A 20999-nucleotide genomic window follows, 5' to 3' on the forward strand; every position below is an offset into this window, starting at 1 on the left:
GACGCTAAGGGCCAGATCGACGCCACTTATTTTTACCCATACGAATAACGTTCCATCTCAGCTAACTCTAACCCTAAGAGTCTGATGTAATATCTACAGCTAAACTCTAACCCTAGAAGTCTGATGTAATAATCTACAGCTAACTAACCTAACTGTTACTACAGCAAATAACTGACTATTAATATCTACAGCTAACTCTAACCTGAGGTCTGATGTAATATCTACAGCTAACTCTAACCCTGAGAGTCTGATGAATTAGCAGTATCTACCCGAGTCTGGTAATCTAACACTAACCTAACCAAGAGTCTGGAATATTAGTAACTATACTAGCATGATACTAGCTAATCTACACCAGTCATAAGTACAGACTCTGGATGATGTAATATACGTACTCACAGAGCTGATGTAATACTACGCTTAACCCTGAGTCCTGATGTAATATTACATACTTAAACCTGATCCTGATAATACACTGTACATAACATACAGATCAATCAAGCATTGGAACTATCTGCTATAATTGGGAATCCTCCCTGTTGTCAATCATTGTCATTGATGCTATAATTTCATACCTTCTGCATTTCCTGCCAAGACCTCTGATATGTCAGTAACAGCTCCATCTAATAATACCCTGGCCTAATACCCTGATACCCTAGTTAGAGGCCCCTCTGAATATCAAACCAGTTGATAATGGAGATTTGACCTGCATGGCACTATAGCACCGTATAGGCCTATCACACACACACACACCACACACACACACACACACACACACACACACACACACAACACCACACACACACACACACACACACACACACACACACACACACGCACACACGCACACAAACACACACAGCGAAGGAGAGAGAGTTAAGGCACAGTGTTTTCTGGTGTAGACCCAGTCAATGGATTGTGTGATGCATTGTTGTCTCTACCTTCTTGCCCTGTGTGCTGTTGTCTGTGCCCAATAATGTTTGTACCATGTTTTGTGCTGCTACCATGTTGTGCAGCTGCCTTGTTGTGTTGCTGCCATGTGGTTGTCATGTTGTGCTGCCGCCATGTTGTTGTCATGTTGTGCTGCCGCCATGTTGTTGTCATGTTGTGTTGCTACCATGCTGTGTTGTCATGTGTTACTGTCATACTACGTTGTTGTCTTAGGTCTCTCTTTATGCAGTGTTTTGAGTTGTCTCTCTTTATGCAGTGTTGAGTTGTCTCTCTTGTCATGATGTGTGTTTTGTCCAAAATTTTTATTTTATTGTATTTTTAATCCCAGCCCCCGTCCCCGCAGGAGGCCTTTTGGTAGGCCGTCATTGTAAATAAAAATGTGTTCTTAACTGACTTGCCTAGTTAAATAAATGTTKAATAAAATAAATAAATAAATGGATCGCTGGGACAGTCATAGCTGTTGCTACGTAACACACACTTAAACACATCAACACACAATCACACAGCAATAAACAAACATGTAATGTACGCTAGCGCAAACACACAYTCTATTTCACACACGTGGTGTGTGTGTGTGGGACCGTTTATAACCAGATGACCCTAAAATACACTGTCTGACGTACAGAACGTGTCCGTCCGCCTCTACACAAACAAAATGTGACGTGAGTGGGCTGTTCGGGGGTGTATTCTTCTGTGTTATCTGACACATTCTCCCTCAAAGTGATTTTTTAATCTCACTGGCTTCCCCAGTATGAATAGATAAACACATAAATAATTTATGAATGCATATTCACGGTGCGGAGAGGGAAATCTAGGCCATCTCAAAACAATGGCTTCCCTCCCAGTTTCCTTTTTCAACTACGTCCAGAAATAAAGAGGATGATTCAAGACTCCCGAGAGCTACCTCCCAGTAAACCATTTCTGGTTACCTCTGCATTCCAATAACGTTAGTAGGGACGTTCTGAGAATGTTAAAATGGCAACTTCTCTTTTTCCCCCTAAACACTTTATCCTTTTTTTTTTTTGCAATTCAAATTCTAAATAAAATCTCTCAAATGTAAACCAAATGGCGACTCCATTGCAACTTTCCCTAATGTTATAGGAACAGTCGCTGTTGGCTGGGCTCTGTCTTCTTTTATATCAAACTACAGTATAATGTAGTGGGAGCGCAGAGAACGGCTAATTATAACAGAAGCCAATTTCAAACTTTTTCATCATCCTGTATAGCTAGTCAATGCTAACGATAGCGTCACCACGCTACTGCTGCATAGCCTACTGAGAAAAGTCAACCATGATACAATCCAGGCCATTGTATGTTTCCCAGGCTGAACCTGTAGAGGACGCTGTGCAAAGAATGTCCAATAGATGGCAACTTAGAGCTGTCATGACATTAAGTTTTCCAGGTACAGTACTTTGCCATATAAATAACTCTCACACTGCTCCGAGTCATTGTAGAGAAATGGAGAGAAATGTAGAAAGAGAAACGTTTATCCTTACCCAGCCAGCTCCTGTTCAAGTAGACAGATACGAAGACAGGAGGAACAGTGAAGAAGTCCACAACTGAGTTGACCTCCAGCCAGAACCACAGCTTATCATTGGCTGCTATGAACTGAAGGAGAAATAGAAGGGTAACACTTCACTTAAAGCCTGCAAGTATACTGTATTATGTTGATGCAGTTATAATGTATTACAGGGGTAGGCAACTAGAATCAGCCGCGGGACCATTTCTGTCGGAGCAGATTGTCGGGGGACGGGAACATAATTATAATAATTTGTACTATACAAATTGACCACAACTAAGCCCAAAAAGAGAGTGTATTTAAAAATAACAATTTCATACCTGGATTACTGTACATTGAGACACGATCACATACATCTCTCTTTTTTTAAATCATTTATTTGTGAGAATACTTGGAAACGGATTACCTCAATAAATAAATAAATTCRGGTTGATTTCGGTCTTTTTGACCAAAAACAAAACTCAACAAACAAACGTTGTCGTTTATTTGTACTAAAAACTGATGTATTGGAAGACTTCTCATTGGCTGCTATGAACTGAAGGGAGACATAGAAGTAACAATTCATGGTGGTAACACATTCCTTAAAATCCATGTTGAAGGCTAAATGTGTTGCTTCTATTTCTCATTCAGTTCATAGCAGGCTGTAGGTACAATGACTTACAARGCCATCATAATGCATTTTAACAGTTATCAGGAGCATTTATGCTCACTTTACAATGTGCTATTATCATCTCATAAAGATCATGGCTGAATGGAAAACAGAGACAGGAGTGTTAAAGTGAAATGTAATCCTTTTATTTTATAGAGTTCAAATATAGATCTTTATGTTTTATTTGAACCTTGAGCATATAGCAACATAATACATGCATTTCATATACTGTATCTAAGTATAAGATGTACAGTGCATTCAGGAAGTATTCAGACCCCTTGACTTTTTCCACACTTTGTTACATTTCAGCCCTATTCAAAAAATGATCATTTTATCCCCCTCATCAATCCACACACAACACAAAGCAAAAATAGTTTTAATTTTATTTATTTTTTACATAAGTTTTCAGACCCTTTTTACTCAGTACTTTGTTTAAGCACCTTTGGCAGCGATTACAGCCTTGAGTCTTCTTGGGTATGACGCTACAAACTTGGTACAACTGTATTTGGGGAGTTTCTCCCATTCTTCTCTGTGGATCCTCTCAAGCTCTGATAGGTTGGATGGGAAGCGTTGCTGCACAGCTATTTTCAGGTCTCTCCAGAGATGTTCGATCGGGTTCAAGTCCTGGCTCTGGCTGGGCCACTCAAGGACAATCAGAGACTTGTCCCGAAGCCACTCCTGCATTGTCACTCCTGCATTGTCTTGGCTGTGTGCTTAGGGTCGTTGTCCTGTTGGAAGGTGAACTTTTGCCCCAGTCTGAGGTCCTGAGTGCTCTGGAGTAGGTTTTCATCAAGGATCTATATCTTTGTACTTTGCTCTGTTCATTTTTCCCTCGATCCTGACTAGTCTCCCAGTCCCTGCTGCTGAAAAACATCCCAACAGCATGATGCTGCCACCACCATGCTTCACAGTTGGGATGGTGCCAGGTTTCCTCCAGACGTGACGCTTGGCATTCAGACCAGAGTTCAAACTTGGTTTCATCAGACCAGAGAATCTTGTTTCTCATAGTATGAGAGTCCTTTAGGTGCTTTTTGTCAAACTCTATGTGGGCTGTCATGTGCCTTTTACTGAGAAGTGGCTTCCGCCTGGCCATTCTACCTACCATAAAGGCCTGATTGGTAGAGTGCTGCAGAGATGGTTGACCTTCTGGAAGGTTCTCCCATCTCCACAGAGGAACTCTGGAGCTCTGTCAGAGTGACCATCAGTTTCTCGGTCACCTCCCTGACCAAGGCGCTTCTCCCCCGATTGCTCATTTTGGCTGGGCGGCCAGCTCAGGAAGAGTCTTGGTGGTTCCTAACTTCTTCCATTTAAGAATGATGAAAGGCACTGTGTTCTTGGTGACCTTCAATGCTGCAGAAATGCTTTGGTCTATTCCTCGAAACAATCCTGTCTCTGAGCTCTACGGACAATTCCTTTGACCTCAAGCCTTGGTTTTGATCTGACATGCACTGTCAACTATGGGACCTTATACAGACAGGTGTGTGCCTTTCCGAATCATGTCCAATCAATTGAATTTACCACAGGTGGACTCCAATCAAGTTGTAGAAACATCTCAAGGATGATCACTGGAAACAGGATAAACCTGAGCTCAATTTCGAGTCTCATAGCAAAGGGTTTGAATACTTATGTAAATAAGGTATTTCTGTTTTTCGAAAAACCTGTTTTCGCATTGTCATTATGGGGTATTGTGTGTAGATTGATGAGAAACAATGCTTATTTAATCCATTTTAGAAAAGACCGTATGATATATAATGTATAAGAGAGAATCTATCATGAACAAAAGTTGCCAGAAGCCACTAGCGCAGTCAGATGCAACAGAGTAAATAGGCTTTTTTCCCCTCCCTTTTTCTCCCCAATTTCGTGATATCCAATTGGTAGTCACAGTCTTGTCCAATTGCTGCAACACCCGTACGGACTTGGGAGAGGCGAAGGTCGAGAGCCGTGCGTCCTCCAAAACACGACCCAGCCAAGCCGCACTGCTTCTTGACACAATGCCCGCTTAACCCGCAGGCCAGCTGCACCAATGTGTCGGAAGAAACACTGTACACCTGGCGACCGTGTCAGCGTGCAGGCGCACGGCCCGCCACAGGAGTTGCTAGAGAGCGATGGGACAAGGACATCCCGGCCGGCCAAACCCTCCCCTAACCCAGACGACGCTGGGCCAATTGTGCGCCGCCCCATGGGTGCAACAGAGCCTGTACTTGAACCAGGATCTCTAGCTAGCACTGCTATACAGTGCCTTAGACCATTGCGCCACTCGGGAGGCCGTAAATAGGCATTTTAACATCATACATTTTGCCGGTGTTATACAATGGGTCGGTCTAATCCTGAATGCTGATTGGTTAAAGCCACGTTCCAGCCGGTGTCTATTCCACAAGTTACCACCGGCTACACCGGTTACCACCGGCTACGATGTTAAAATGCCTATTTACTCTGTTCCATCTGACTGCGTAATCCACTGTCTCATCAGCCCAGCCGGGCATTTTATAAACTTGATCTCCACTATAAAAAACATCTTGACATTATCTCACATTTCTTTTAGACTAAAATTAAATTTTCAACAGCGGAGATTTGTATAAACCTTGCAAATGTCGGCGAGAGAGACAGCAACATTGTTTCAATATTCAAATTCGATCTCCAGCCGCCCCATAGTAATGCACATGTCGGGAGTCGGGACGAGACAGGCAGGCAGGGAGCGTTTCTCAGCCAGTCAAAATCATGAAATCAGCTGGCATCGTTTTTATGGATATATACAAAGAAAATGTCAATTGAAAAAAAGGTAAAATGAAAGTGCAGCTAGTTTGCAGTGTTTCCAGCTTCAGTTTGAACTGATTGTGTTAGCTGTGTTGTTAGCTGTGTTGTTAGCTGTGTTGTTGGCTAGCTCCCCTGAACAACAGTGTCCTGACGACTGAGCACATTTCTACGCCAGGTGAAATCGTGCCTCATTAGCTCATTGTTATGGATGTATCCAAATAAATGTCACTAGAAAACAGCTTAAACAAATGCAGCTTATGTTGTTATTCTGGCTGCACTTTTTGACGTGACTAAGTTAGCCGTAGTTGGCTAGCGAGCAAGCAAGGGATAAGAACATTGCCAGCCAGTTTGGCAATGGAACATTTAGAACGAACGATACAGAACAAAAAGACTGAACGACGGGGTCACGTCTCTAGCAACCGAACCAATAGAACAAACAACCAGCCTGCTTGGGTAGCAACCCTAGATTTGTGTCAGGACTATATCTTGTGGAAGGATAAAATGGTATGAATACATTTCTCAAAATATTTTTTTWAATAAAAATATGTCAATCATTATTTGAATATGTTGGCAACCCATTTAATAAAAGTGATACTCCCCTTGAAGCCGGTGTTTGGAGGATACATTGGCACGGTTTGCCGGCACTCGACTTTGTCTCGGGCCGAACAACACCCGTACTAATATATCCTCCAAACACCGGCTTCACGGGCCTTATCACATAAGTAACTTGTGGAATAGAAACCGTCTGAAATGTGGTTTTAACCAATCAGCATTCAGGACCCACATGTTGTATAAAACATGTTAACCCTCAGGCGAGGGCTGTCTCAGATCACTTTCCTGACATCCTTCCCTGACATACAGCATGTTGTTTGTGAATAGATGTCAGTCAGTGTTGTGATTCATGTGGAGTTGTGGCTGCATAAGCAGCTTAGCACTTTATTTATTCATTGAGGGTTTCAGGCAGGCTTTTTCCCCAATGGTTTTGGGAGTGCACCAAGTCAGTATTATGTCAATACAGCTCCCACCATTAGAGAGATGGGAGTGTGTGTGTGTGTGCACGTGCGCGTTAATAGGGCATTAGTACTTACCCGCAAGCCAAAGTAGAGGAGGAAGAAGACATTGAAAAACATGTCGATCTGTAACGTGAAATCTTTGTAGAAATTCTGACAGGATTCTATGGGACTGTGAAAAAGACAAAAAGAAGAAAAGGTCACATAAATATTATCTAGTACAATATTATAAACTGGGTGGGTCAAGCCCTGAATGTTGATTGGCTGACAGCCGTGGTATATCAGACCGATACCACGGCTATGACAAAACATTTATTTTTACTGTTCTAATTACTTCGGTGACCAGTTTATAATAGTAATAAGGCACCTCGGGGGTTTGTGGTATATGGGCAATATACCACAGCTAAGGGCTGTGTCCAGGCACTGCGCGATGCGTCGTGCATTAGAATAGCCCTTAGTCGTGGTTTATTGGATTATTGAATTTATGACATAGGAACAAAGACTGCTGTTTTGATGGCTAGGTGATTTATGAGTAAGTTAAGTATGTCTTAGCAGAGCAGTCTTTAACATGGCATGAATCTTGGCCTGTGGCCAAACAGATTTAAATCCATGTGTTAATATGGATAAAGAGTTAAAACAGCCCCTGAATGATTTCATTTAGTTAAAAGCTGTTTTTTTCTCCCAGGTGGCCACCCAGTCAGTGGACAGAGGTTAATAGGGTTGGACCCCTCAGTAGAATTGCCAATGATCCGGTCTGAATACACAATTATTTACACACTACTAACCCTCTGATCTTCTATAAAACTAGCAGTGATGTGAAAACAAACTCAACTATAAATCACACAGCGAATCCATACATATATTGTGCTGAGTTGATCAACTTTAATTTTCCATTTGGTCCATGTTGTGGGTTTGGTGGTGTATGGTCTGTAAGCCCCCTGAATGGACTGGACTCAGGAAATAGATGACATTTAATCAGAGATCAAACCAAATCACAACCGCAGTAGAGTGTGGGTGTGTGTGTGTGTACATGCGTGCGTTCGTCTGTTTACATTGCTCTGCAACACACACACACACTCAAAAGCACAGAACAGCCTTTCTAATTGCCCCTAATGCTCCAAGTAAAATATTTTGGCTGCCTACGCTACTCCCCTCCTCTTCATCATCATCATCACTAGCAACACAGGCAGATGCTCCGTTCTACAGTGCACACACACTGAAAACAACATTTGGCCATGTGGCGGGCACATTCCAGAAAGTGTGCCCTCATTCCCGGCTAAACACTGACCCGCCTGTCAAGGCTTTTCAATAACACAGGAAGTGCTTAAGAACAGACCCCTTGATTGGCTATTTGAAAATAATAGCTAATCAGCGTTGAGCTAAACAGAGCGAGCTCAGTTGTGAATACTCCTGGTGCACCCAAAAAAAGTGGCTTCACACCAATCACATCACACTGGAAGCCAACCATAAATGTATGCATTGTGCCGCTGGCCTGAGAGGATTGAAGTTCAACATGTAGCTAGGTGTAGTTGACTGGCTAATGTTAACTAGCTGGCCTGGCACATCGTTGCCCATGAAAGGAAGTTAGGCTAGCGAGCAAGCATTATAGCCAGGTAGCCTAGGACAACAAAAACTAAAAGCGTGTACTGTATGAGTCATAGACTGTTTAGGCAACATGAAAGAGGACGGCATTGGTGTTTCTCTATAAGTAGGGTGAGACAACATGTCTTTTCTACTTGCACACACACACAGAAATCAGTACCATGGCCAGCCACATCATATTTAGCTTATGATGATTGGACTAAATCGTTTCTCGTATCTTTTAGTTGTCACTGTATTAGACTAAGCATAGGTGATTAGATAATGTTGAAGTTGAAATGGTGCTGGAATAGTGGAGGCAGCAACTGTTTTCTTTGCAACTTGCGGTAACTCTAAATCAATAGTTGTTTAGTTAAAATGTTGGAAACATTAACTTGCTTGACCATGCTGTAACTGTTTGTAACATGCAATATGTTTTGTGGACTTCACTGGACAGATGTTGCTCTCTGATTTTGTGATGAAACAAAGGTGTGATTGAATTTATTCTGCCACTATGTCTTCTTATTGTCTCGGCCTTAGGCCTATATATCACGGTGGTAAGGCATATGAACTAACAGGTCATAGCACTAACAAAGCAATTCAAATCAAATCAAATTGTATTAGTCACACACGTCAAATACAACAGGTGTAGACCTTACAGTGAAATGCTTTCTTACGAGCCCCTAACCAACAATGCAGGTAAAAAAAAATATGGATTAGAATAAGAAATAAAAGTAACAAGCAAATAAAGAGCAGCAGTAAAGTAACAATAGTGAGACTATATACAGGGGGGTACCGATACAGAGTCAATGTGCGGGGGCACCGGTTAGTTGAGGTAATATGTACATGTAGGTAGGGTTATTAAAGTGACTATGCATAGATGACAACAACAGACAGTAGCAGCGGTGTACAAGAGGGAGGGGGGGGGGGGCAATGCAAATAGTCTGGGTAGACATTTGATTAGGTGTTCAGGAGTCTTATGGCTTGGGGAAAGAAGCTGTTAAGAAGCCTCTTGGACCTAGACTTGGCGCTCCGGTACTTGCGTGCGGTGGCATAGAGAACAGTCTTTGACTAGGGTGGCTGGAGCCTTTGACGATTTTCAGGGCCTTCCTCTGACACCGCCAGGTATACAGGTCCTGGGTGGCAGGAAGCTTGGTCCCAGTGATGTACTGGGCCGTTCGCATTACCCTCTTAGTCGTGCCCTCTTCACGACTGTCTTGGTGTGTTAGTGATGTGGACACCAAGGAACTTGAAGCGCTCTCAACCTGCTCCACTGCAGCCCCGTCGATGAGAATGGGGGCGTGTCGGTCCTCCTTTTCCTGTAGTCCTCAATCATCTCCTTTGTCTTGATCACGTTGAGGGAGAGGTTGTTGTCCTGGCACCACCTGGCCAGGTCTCTGACCTCCTCCATATAGGCTGTCTCATCGTTGTCGTTGATCAGACCTACCACTGTTGTGTCATCGGCAAACTTAATGATGGTGTTGGAGTCGTGCCTGGCCGTTCAGTCATGAGTGAACAGGGAGGGGACTGAGCACACACCCCTGAGGGGCCCCCGTGTTGAGTATCAGCGTGGCGGATGTATTGTTACCTACCCTTACCACCTGAGGGCGGCCCGTCAGGCAGTCCAGGATCCAGTTGCAGAGGGAGGTGTTTAGTCCCAGGGTCCTTAGCTTATTGATGAGCTTTGAGGGCACTATGGTGTTGAACGCTGAGTTGTAGTCAATGAATAGCATTCTCACATAGGTGTTCCTTTGGTCCATCAATCAATCAATCCAATGTATTTATAAAGACCTTTTTACATCAGCTGATGTCACACAGTGCTATACAGAAACCCAGCCTAAAACCCCAAACAGCAAGCAATGCAGAGGCACGGTAGCTAGGAAAAACTCCCTAGAAAGGCAGGAACCTAGTAAGAAACCTAGAGAAGAGCCAGTCTCTGAGGGGTGGCCAGTCCTCTTCTGGCTGTGCCGGGTGAAGATTATAAGAGTACATGGCCAAGATGTTCAAAAGTTTATAGATGACCAGCAGGGTCAAATAATAATAATCACAGTGGTTGTAGAGGGTGCAACAGGTCAGCACCTCAGGAGTAAATTGTCAGTTGGCTTTTCATAGCCGATCATTCAGAGTTGGAGAGAGAGTTGAAAACAGCTGGACTGGGACAAGGTAGCATGTCCGGTGAAAAGGTCAGGGTTCCATAGCCGCAGGCAGAGCAGTTGAGGTGGGAAAGGCCAGCGTGGAGTGCAATAGAGATTGCATCCTCTGTGGATCTGTTGGGGTGGTATGCAAATTGGAGTGGGTCTAGGGTTTCTGGGACAATGGTGTTGATGTGAGCCATGACCAGCCATTCAAAGCACTTCATGGCTACAGACGTGAGTGCTACGGATCGGTACCTTAGTGTTCTTGGGCACAGGCACTATGGTGGTCTGCTTAAAAGATGTTGGTATTACAGACTCGGACAGGGAGAGGTTGAAAATGTCAGTGAAGACACTTGCCAGTTGGTCAGCACATGCTCGCAACACACATCCTGGTAATCCATCTGGCTCTACAGCCTTGTGATTGTTGACATTTTTAAAGGTCTTACTCATATCGGCTGCGATGAGGGTGATCGCACAGTCTTCCGGAACAGCTGGTGCTCTCATGCATGTTTCAGTGTTATTTGCCTCGAAGTGAGCATAGAAGGTATTTAGCTCGACTGGTAGGCTTGTGTCACTGGGCAGCTCTCGGCTGGGCTTCCCTTTGTAGGCTGTAATGGTTTGCAAGCCATGCCACATCCGACGAGCGTCAGCGCCGGTGTAGTACGATTCGATCTTAGTCCAGTATTGACGCTTTGCCTGTTTGATGGTTCATCGGGGGGCATAGCAGCATTTCTTATAAGCTTCCGGTTTAGAGTCCCGCTCCTTGAAAGCGGCAGCTCTACCCTTTAGCTCAGTGCGGATGTTGCCTGTAATCCATGGTTTCTGATTGGGGTATGTATGTACCGTCACTGTGGGGACGATGTCATCGATGCACTTTTTGATGAAGCCAATGACTGATGTGGTATACTCCTCAATGCCATCGGAGGAATCCCGGAACATATTCCAGTCTGTGCTAYKAAAACAGTCCRGTAGRTTAGCATCTGCTTCATCTGACCACTTTTTTATTGATCTAGTCACTGGTGCTTCCTGCTTTAATTTTTGCTTGTAAGCAGGAATCAGGAGGATAGAATTATGGTCAGATTTGCCAAATGGAGGGCGAGGGACAGCTTTGTATGCGTCTCTGTGTGTGGTTTAAACGTGGTCCTGAGTTTTTTTTCCTCTGGTTGCACAATTAACATGCTGACAGAAATTTGGTAAAACGGATTTAAGTTTCTCTGCATTAAAGTCCCCGGCTACTAGGAGCACAGCCTCTGGGGGAGAGTTTTCTTGTTTGCTTATGGCGGAATACAACTCATTCAATGCTGTCTTAGTGCCAGCCTCTGACTTGTGGTATGTAAACAGCTACGAAAATAGAGATGATAAACTCTCTAGGTAGATAGTGTGGTCTATAGCTTATCATGAGATACTCTACCTCAGGCCAGCAATAGCTCGAGACTTCCTTAGATATCGTGCACCAGCTGTTATTTACAAAAATACATAGACCGCCGCCCATTGTCTTACCAGACGCCGCTGTTCTATCCTGGCGATACAGAGCATAACCAGCCAGCTGTATGTTGATATTGTCGTCGTTCAGCCACGACTCCGTGAAGCATAAGATATTACAGTTTTGAATGTCCCGTTGGTAGTTTAATCTTACAAGTAGGTCATCTATTTTATTCTCCAAAGATTGCACGTTTGCTAGCAGAATGGAAGGAAGTGGGGGTTTATTTGATCGCCTACGAATCCTCAAAAGGTACAATCAGTTGGGGGACACGTAAAACGTGTGCCTTATTCTCCGGCGCCATTTTTACAATTATCACAACACATAGGTTTTAAAATGGCTTTTCTGTTCTAGCTCGACTTCCCCTGTGATTTGACCTACACACCGCTACTGGAAGAAACATCTTTTAAATGGTCGGGGTCAAGCCATAATTATGACTTTATGTCTGTGTTAACTAGTGAGGAGCCTGTTTTATAGAGGATCTAGAAATAGATGTAAATACAGGCCTGGCTGACACACCAAGTTACTGTACAAAGACAGAGTCAGCAATAACACCACCACCCCTCCCTCCCCATCCCTGTATAAACTGGCTAGGCATTGTAGCTCCAGATTTACAGCTTAACCAACCAAACAATGAGATGACAATTTCAGCATCTGAAGTTGCAAGATATGATTAAATATAATTTATACATCACTGACAGACTCCTGAAGACCCATGTGTGCGTGTGTGTACTGACGGGGGGGAAAAATGACTTATTACACCTGCAGCCTCTACCATAAACCTAAAGAGAGACAGAGAAAGAGACAGAGACAGAGACAGAGACAGAGACAGAGACAGAGAAAGAGAGAGAGAGAGAGAGAGAAGAGAGAGAGAGAGAGAGAGAGAGAGAGAGAGAGAGAGAGAGAGAGAAGAGAGGACGGACGGACGGACGGACGGACGGACGGACGGACGGACAGAAGACAGAGAGCTTCCCATGGACGTTGGGGATAATTTGTCTTATATAGCACACAGCACAGGGCTGCTTCTGGCCAGGTGGAAATTGCCAGAAGATGTGGGTGCCTTGGACTGAACTCTGGTCAGCTTGTGTTTCAGTTGGAGGGTAGTTAGTTGGAGAGAGAGTATGGACTTTACAGTAGGTGGCTTCAGTTTTTGGTAGAAAAGCTGCAAGTCCAGAGGACATTCTGCAATGTCGACACACACACAAATGCGCGCACACACACACCACCACACACACACACACACACACACACACACCACACACACACACACACACACACACACACCACACACACACACACACACACACACACACACACAACACACACACACACACACACACAAGCAAGCAAGCAGACACAAACGCACAGGCACGCACACACACACAGGCACGCAAACACACACACAGGCGCGCAAACACACACACACACTTGCTCGTACATACACACCACAACTCATACCCGCACATGCAAATAACACACTCACACACAACCTCTCACACTCTCTCACTCCCTCTCGCACACTCGCTCCTCTCCGCACGCTCGCTTCCTCTCACACACTCACTCACACTCTCACACACACACTCACGCTCTCACACCACACACACACACACACTCTCACACATTCACACTCACTCACTCAAACACGTTCACTCACTCTCAAACACGCTCACTCACTCACTCTCACACGCGCGCACTCACAATCACACACGAGCACACTCATTCACTCTCACACACGCGCACTCACTCTCACACATGCGCAGTCACCTACTCTCACACATGCGCAGTCACTCACTCTCACACACTCTCACTCACTCACGCGCATTCACTCACTCTCACACACACTCATCTCACACACACTCACTCACTCGCACTTGTGCACACGTGCACACTCACTCACTCTCACACACCACGCACACTCACTCACTCACACACACACACACTCACTACAGCACACTACCTCACTCTCACAGACGCCACATCACTCTCACTCACTCACTTACTCTCACATACACTCACTCACTCTCATACACGCACACTACACTCACTCACACACTCACTTACTCTCACACACACTCACTCTCATATATTCTCACTCACACGTTCACTCAATCTCACTCACTCATACATACCCTCACTCACTCTCACTCTCACACACACTCACTCTCACACACACACACGCTCACTTACTCTCACACACTCTCACATGCGAGCTCACTCTCACAAGCTCGCCTACTCTCACACGCTCACTCACTCACACACTCACTCTCACATGCTCGCTCTCACACGCTCACTCACTCTCACACGCACGCTCTCACACGCTCACTCTCACATGCTCACTCGCACACACTCACTCACGCACACACACGCTCGCTCTCTCTCTCACACGCTCACTCGCTCACTCGCACACACACCCTTTCTCTCTCACACAACCTCGCTCTTTCACACATGCTCGCTTTCTCTCCCTCACACTCACTCGCTCACATGCACACTCACTCGCTCTCACACTCACTCTCACACGAGCACACTCACTTACTCTCACATGCGCACACTCACTCACTCTCACACACTCACTCACTCTCTCGCTCTCTTGTTCACACACACACACGCTCTCTCTCTCACACGCACGCTATCTCTCTCTCTCACACGCACCCGCTCACTCGCTCTCACATGCGCACGCTCACTCGCTCTCACACGCGCACACTCACTCACACGCGCACACTCACTCACACGCCCACACTCACTTACACGCACACACTCACACGCGCACACTCACTTACACGCACACACTCACTCACACACACACACACACACACACTGTGGTGGCAATAGAACAGAGCGTGGTGTCCCTGCGGCTGCAGAGCAGAGGTCTATTTCAGGACAGAAATGCTTCCTCACGTTAACCTCCTCTGACTAGACATTAGGCCTGAAGAAGTCCACAGAGGTAGAAACCAGCCTACAGGGGAGGAACAGGGGACAGATGAACACTAAAAATACCCCAGTAACACCTTCCTTCAGTCAGCACAGCAGATCCCAGTCCTGTGTGTGTGTGTGTTAGCCTTCTGCCGACCTTGGCTGTCTCCTCCAGGCACAGCAAGGTTGCTCTCTCACAGAGAGAAAACAATCACAACAACAGACTCCATGGTTTACTACTGCTTTACTACTGATTTAATGGTTTACTACTGCTTTAATGGTTTACTACTGCTTTACTACTGGTTTAATGGTTTACTACTGTTTTACTACTGCTTTAATGATTTACTACTGCTTTACTACTGGATTAKTGGTTTACTACTGCTTTACTACTGCTTTAATGGTTTACTACTGATTTACTACTGCTTTAACGGTTTACTACTGATTTAATGGTTTACTACCGGTTTAATGGTTTACTACTGCTTTACTACTGCTTTACTACTGGCCATAACTCACTAACTAGTGGTTCTGTGCAGTATGCCAAACAGAGACCACTCTTCTGCGATTTGTGTTGATGTTGATTCCCTTTCACTGACTCTGACCCCAGATCAGCAGGCTCAGGTGTCGTTCAGGTGCACACTGTTGTTAAAGTGCTTATATTATCGTTTATCCACAAGCTGTTCCCATTCAGTTGTAAAGCTGCCGTCTGAGCATGGCCCGGTCTGTTTAACAAAAGAGCACGAGATAAAGTGCTCTGTATTACTGTGTGTGTGTTCGTGCGCATGGCATGTGTGTTGTTGTGGACTGTGGTAAGGGAACGTCTCTGCAGATGGGATTTTAGGATAATAAAAAAGGACATGTTATTTTTAGACTCCCAGAGAGTTTTAATTGTTCCATGCTCCTGTCAGTGATGAATCACTTTGTATATTAGTTGTGGTGCCTTAGCCTAAATCAAAGCATTGAAGTCTAACCTCCCTCCCCCTCTCCCCTCCACATAACACTCACACTCTTGGGGTTGCACAGCAGATGGGTTCACACATACACACGCCCAAATAACCACACGCTAAGAGGACCACAAGAACGGTGTGTGCATGGTTTGGCTAACACAGTGCCCAGATAATGCTGTCACTGTCAGTTTTGAAGTTTAACACGGCTGCCATTTTTTCTGTCCATCTCTGTAAGGTGTGCATTTAGTTCAATTAAACCAGCTATGGAAAATTGGTTCTCGGTCCTCCCTGTGTGTCAAATCTTATCTAGAATCACATTTTATTTGTCACATGCGCCCGTAATAAACAGGTGTATACCTTACAGTGAAATGCTGTAATTTACGAAAGCCCCTTAGAACCAACAATCGTTTAAAAAAATAAATCCCCCAAAAATAATTATAATAACAATAAGAAATAAAAAAGTAACAAACAAGCAGCAGTAAAATAACAATAGCGATGTTACAGGGAGTACTGGACAGAGTCAATGTACGGTGGCACCCGGTTAGTCGAGGTAATTGAGGTAATACAGTTGAAGTCGGAAGTTTACATACACTTAGGTTGAGTCATAAAACTCGTTTTTCACCACTCCACAAATTTCTTGTTAACAGACTATAGTTTTGGCAAGTCGGTTAGGACAATCTACTTTGTGCATGACACATAATTTTTCCAACAATTGTTTACAGACAGATATTTCACTTATAATTCACGTCCACAAATTCCAGTGGGTCAGAAGTTTATATACCACAAGTTGACTGTGCCTTTAAACAGCTTGGGAAAATTCCAGAAAATGATGTCATGGCTTTAGAAGCTTCTGATAGGCTAATTGACATAATTTTTCAATTGGAGGTGTACCTGTGGATGTATATCAAGGCCTACCTTCAAACTCAGTGCCTCTATTGCTTGACATCATGGGAAAATCAAAAAAATCAGCCAAGAATTGTAGACCTCCACAAGCTGGTTCATCCTTGGACAATTTCAAACGCCTGACCGTACCACTTCATCTGTACAAACAATTGTATGTAAGATATTGGTGCAAAGGGTGCAAACAATCCCAGAACAACGCAAAGGACCTTGTGAAGATGCTGGGGAAACAAGTACAAAATATATTTACATCCACAGTTAAACGAGTCCTATATCAACATAACCTGAAGGCCGCTCAGCAAGGAAGAAGCCATGCTCCAAAACCGCCGCTAAAAAAGCCAGGCACTACGGTTGCAAATGCACATGGGGACAAAGATCGTACTTTTTGGAGAAATGTCTCTGGTTCTGATGAAACAAAAATAGAACTGTTTGCCATAATGGCCATCGTTATGTTTGAGGAAAAAGGGGATGCTTGCACAGCCGGAAGAAACTATCCCTTATGTTGTGGGGGTGCTTTGCTGCAGGAGGGACTGGTGCACTTCACAAATAGATAGCAACATGAGGTAGGACAATTATGTGGAGATTATTGAAGCAACATCTCAAGACATCGAGTCAGGAAGTTTAAAGCTTGGTCGCGAATGGGTCTTCCAAATGGACAATGACCCCAAGCATACTTCCAAAGTTTGTGGCAAAATGGCTTAAGGACAAACTAAGTCAAGGTATTGGGTGGCCATCACAAAGCCCTGACCTCATCCTACAGAAAAGTGTGGGCAGAACTGAAAAAGTGTGCGAGCAGGAGGCCTACAAACCCGACTCAGTTACACCAGCTCTGTCAAGAAGGATAGGCCAAAATTCACCACAGCTTATTGTGGAAAAGCTTGTGGAAGGCTACCCGAAACGTTTGACCAAAGTTAAACAATTTAAAGGAAATGCTACCAAATTACTAAATTGACGTGTATGTAACTTCTGACCCATGGGAATGTGATGAAAGAAATAAAAGCTGAAATAAAAATTCATCTCTCTACTATTATTCTGACATTTCACATTCTTAAAATAAAGTTGATCCTAACTGACCTAAGACAGGGAATTTTACTACGATTAAATGTCAGGAATTGTGAAAAACTGAGTTTAAATGTATTTGGCTAAGGTGATTATAAACTTCTGACTTCGACTGTATGTACATGTAGGTAGAGTTATTAAAGTGCTATGCATAGATGTAACAGAGAGTAGCAGCAGTGTAAAAGGGGGGCAATGCAAATAGTATCGGTCGCCATTTGATTAGATGTTCAGGAGTCTTATGGCTTGGGGTAGAAGCTGTTTAGAAGCCTCTTGGACCTAGACTTGGCGCTCCGGTACCGCTTGCCATCGGGAAGCAGAGAGAAACAGTCTATGACTAGGTGGCTCGGAGTCTATGACAATATTAGGGCTTCCTCCATGATCCAGAGTAAACCATTAACCAGTAGTAAACCAATAGCTAACCATAGTAAAACCATAAACAGTAGTAACCAATACTTAAACCAGTAGTAAACCATTAAACCAGTAGTAAATCAATACTAAAATAGTAGTAAACCAAATACTAAACCAGTAGTAAACCATTAAACCAGTAGTAAATCAATACTAAACGTAGTAAACCTTACTAAACCAGTAGTAAATCAGTTACTAAACCAGTAGCAAAACATAAACCAGAAGTAAACCATTAAACCAGTAGTAATTCAATACTAAGCCGTAGTAAATCAGTACAAAACCAGTAGTTAAACCATTAAACCAGAAGTAAACATTCAACCAGTAGTAAATCAATACTAAGACAGTAGTAAATCTTACAAACCAGTAGTAAATCAGTACTAAACCAGTAGTAAACCATTAAACATAGAAATCGGTAAATCAATACTAAACCAGTAGTAAACCAGTAAATCAATACTAAACCATTAAACCAGTAGTAAAACCATTAAACCAGTAGTAAAATCAATCTAAACCAGCAGTAAACCAGTAGTAAATCAATCCTAAACCTACTAAACCAGTAGTAAAGCCATAACAGAGTAAATCAATACTAAACCAGCAGTAAACCATTAAACCAGTAGTAAACCATAAACCAGTAGTAAAGACAGTAGTAAAGCATTAAACCAGTAGTAAACATTAAAACATAGTAAAGCATTAAACTAGTAGTAAACCGTTAAACATAGTAAAGCCGTAGTAAAATCAACAGTAGTAAAGCAGTAGTAACCATTCAACCAGTAGTAAATCGGTAAATCATCTTAAACCAGTAGTTAGTAAACCAGTAAATCATACTAAACCATTAACCAGTAGTAAATCATTAACAGTAGTTAACAATACTAAGCCATAACCAGGAGTAAAGCATTATAAGCAGTAGAAACCATTAAACCAGTGGTAACCATTAAACCAATAGTAAAGCAGTAGATAACCATTAAAGCAGTAGTAAACCATAACCATAGTAACCATATAAACCAGAGTAAACCATTAACCGCGTAGTAACCATTAAACTAGTAGTAAAGCAGTAGTAAACCATTAAAACGAGTAGTAAACCTTTAACCAGTAGTAAAGCATTAAACAGTAGTAAACCATTAAACCAGGAGTAAACGCATTAAACCAGTATAAACCATTAAACCAGTAGTAAAGCCAGTAGTACAGCAGTTTAAACCAGTAGTAAACCATTAAACCAGTAGGTAAAGCATTAAACTAGTAGTAAACCATTAAACCAGTAGTAAAAGAGCATAGAAACCATTTCAACCAGTAGTAAAGCAGTAGTAAAGCAGATAGTAAAACCATTAACCAGTAGTAACTATTAAAGCAGTAGTCAAAGCTAGTAAACATTAATCCAGTAGTAAAGCAGATAGTAATAGCATTAGTAAACCATTAAACCAGTAGTGAACCATGTAAACCAGTAGTAAAGCAGTAGTAAAGCATGTACACCAGTAGTAAACCATTAAACCAGTAGTAAAGCATTAAACTAGTAGTAAACCATTAAACCAGTAGTAAAGCAGTAGTAACCATTAAACAGTAGTAAAGCAGATAGTAAACCATTCAACCAGTAGTAAAGCAGTAGTAAACCATTAACCAGTAGTAAACCATGAAGACAGTAGTAAAGCAGTAGTAAACCATTAATCCAGTAGTAAAGCAGTAGTAAACCATTAAACCAGTAGTAAACCATTAAATCAGTAGTAAAGCATTAAACCAGTAGTAAACCATTAACCAGGAGTAAACCATTAAACCAGTAGTAAACCATTAAACCCAGTAGTAAAGCAGTAGTACAGCATTAAACCAGTAGTAAACCATTAAACCAGTAGTAAAGCATTAAACATAGTAGTAAACCATTAAACCAGTAGTAAAGCAGTAGTAAACCATTCAACCAGTAGTAAAGCAGTAGTAAACCATTAAGCCAGTAGTTAACTATATAAGCAGTAGTAAACATGAGTTAAACAATTAGCCGTAGTAAGCAGTAGTAAAGCCAGTAGAGAGAAACCATTAAACCAGTAGTAAACCATTAAATCAGTAGTAAAGACAGTAGTAAACCATTAATCCAGTAGTAAAGCAGTAGTAAAGCCATTAAACCAGTATGAAACCATTAAACCAGTAGTAAACCGTTAAACCAGTAGTAAGAGTAGTAAAGCAGTAGTAACCATTAAAACCAGTAGTAAACCAATTAATCCAGTGAAGTAACGTAGTAACATGTAAACCATTAAACCAGATTAGTAAGACCATGTTAAATCAGTAGTAAAGCCAGTAGCTGTATAGTAACTGAGTAATCCATAATAGTAAAGCAGTAGTAAGCAGAGTAAACCCATTTAAACCAGTCAGTAAACCATTAAACCATGTAAAGCAATAGTAAACCATTAAACCAGTAGTAAACCATTAAAGAATCAGTAGTAAAGCAGTAGTAAACCATTAGACCAGTAGTAAAAGTAGTAGTAAAGGGCAGTAGTAAACCATTAAATCCAGTAGTAAAGCATAGTAAAGACATATAAACATAAACAGTAGTAAACCATTAAATCAGTAGTACGCAGTAGTTACCATTAATTCCAGTAGTAAAGCAGTAGTAAAGCAGTAGTAAAACCATTTAAAACCAGTAGTAAACCATTAAACCAAGTAGTATAAACCATTAAACAGTAGTAAACCATTAAGTCAGTAGTAAAGGCAGAGATTATACCATTAATACC

The 20999-nt window shown here is 42.7% G+C and overlaps 1 protein-coding gene across 1 annotated transcript in view; it reads right to left on the reverse strand.

Annotated features, from left to right (window-relative positions):
• LOC111951745 (calcium-activated potassium channel subunit alpha-1a) overlaps positions 1-20999 on the reverse strand; it is a 176291-nt gene that overhangs the window by 138109 nt on the left and 17183 nt on the right. The window contains exons 2-3 of the mRNA XM_070434999.1: positions 6959-7052; positions 2445-2556 (exon numbers count right to left, since the gene is read on the reverse strand). Of these exons, the coding sequence (XP_070291100.1) occupies positions 2445-2556; positions 6959-7000 (154 nt within the window). The 5' untranslated portion in view covers positions 7001-7052. The remainder of the gene's footprint in view (positions 1-2444; positions 2557-6958; positions 7053-20999) is intronic.

The sequence above is a fragment of the Salvelinus sp. IW2-2015 genome, linkage group LG25 (assembly GCF_002910315.2).
Source record: "Salvelinus sp. IW2-2015 linkage group LG25, ASM291031v2, whole genome shotgun sequence".
Taxonomy (NCBI): Eukaryota; Metazoa; Chordata; class Actinopteri; order Salmoniformes; family Salmonidae; genus Salvelinus; species Salvelinus sp. IW2-2015.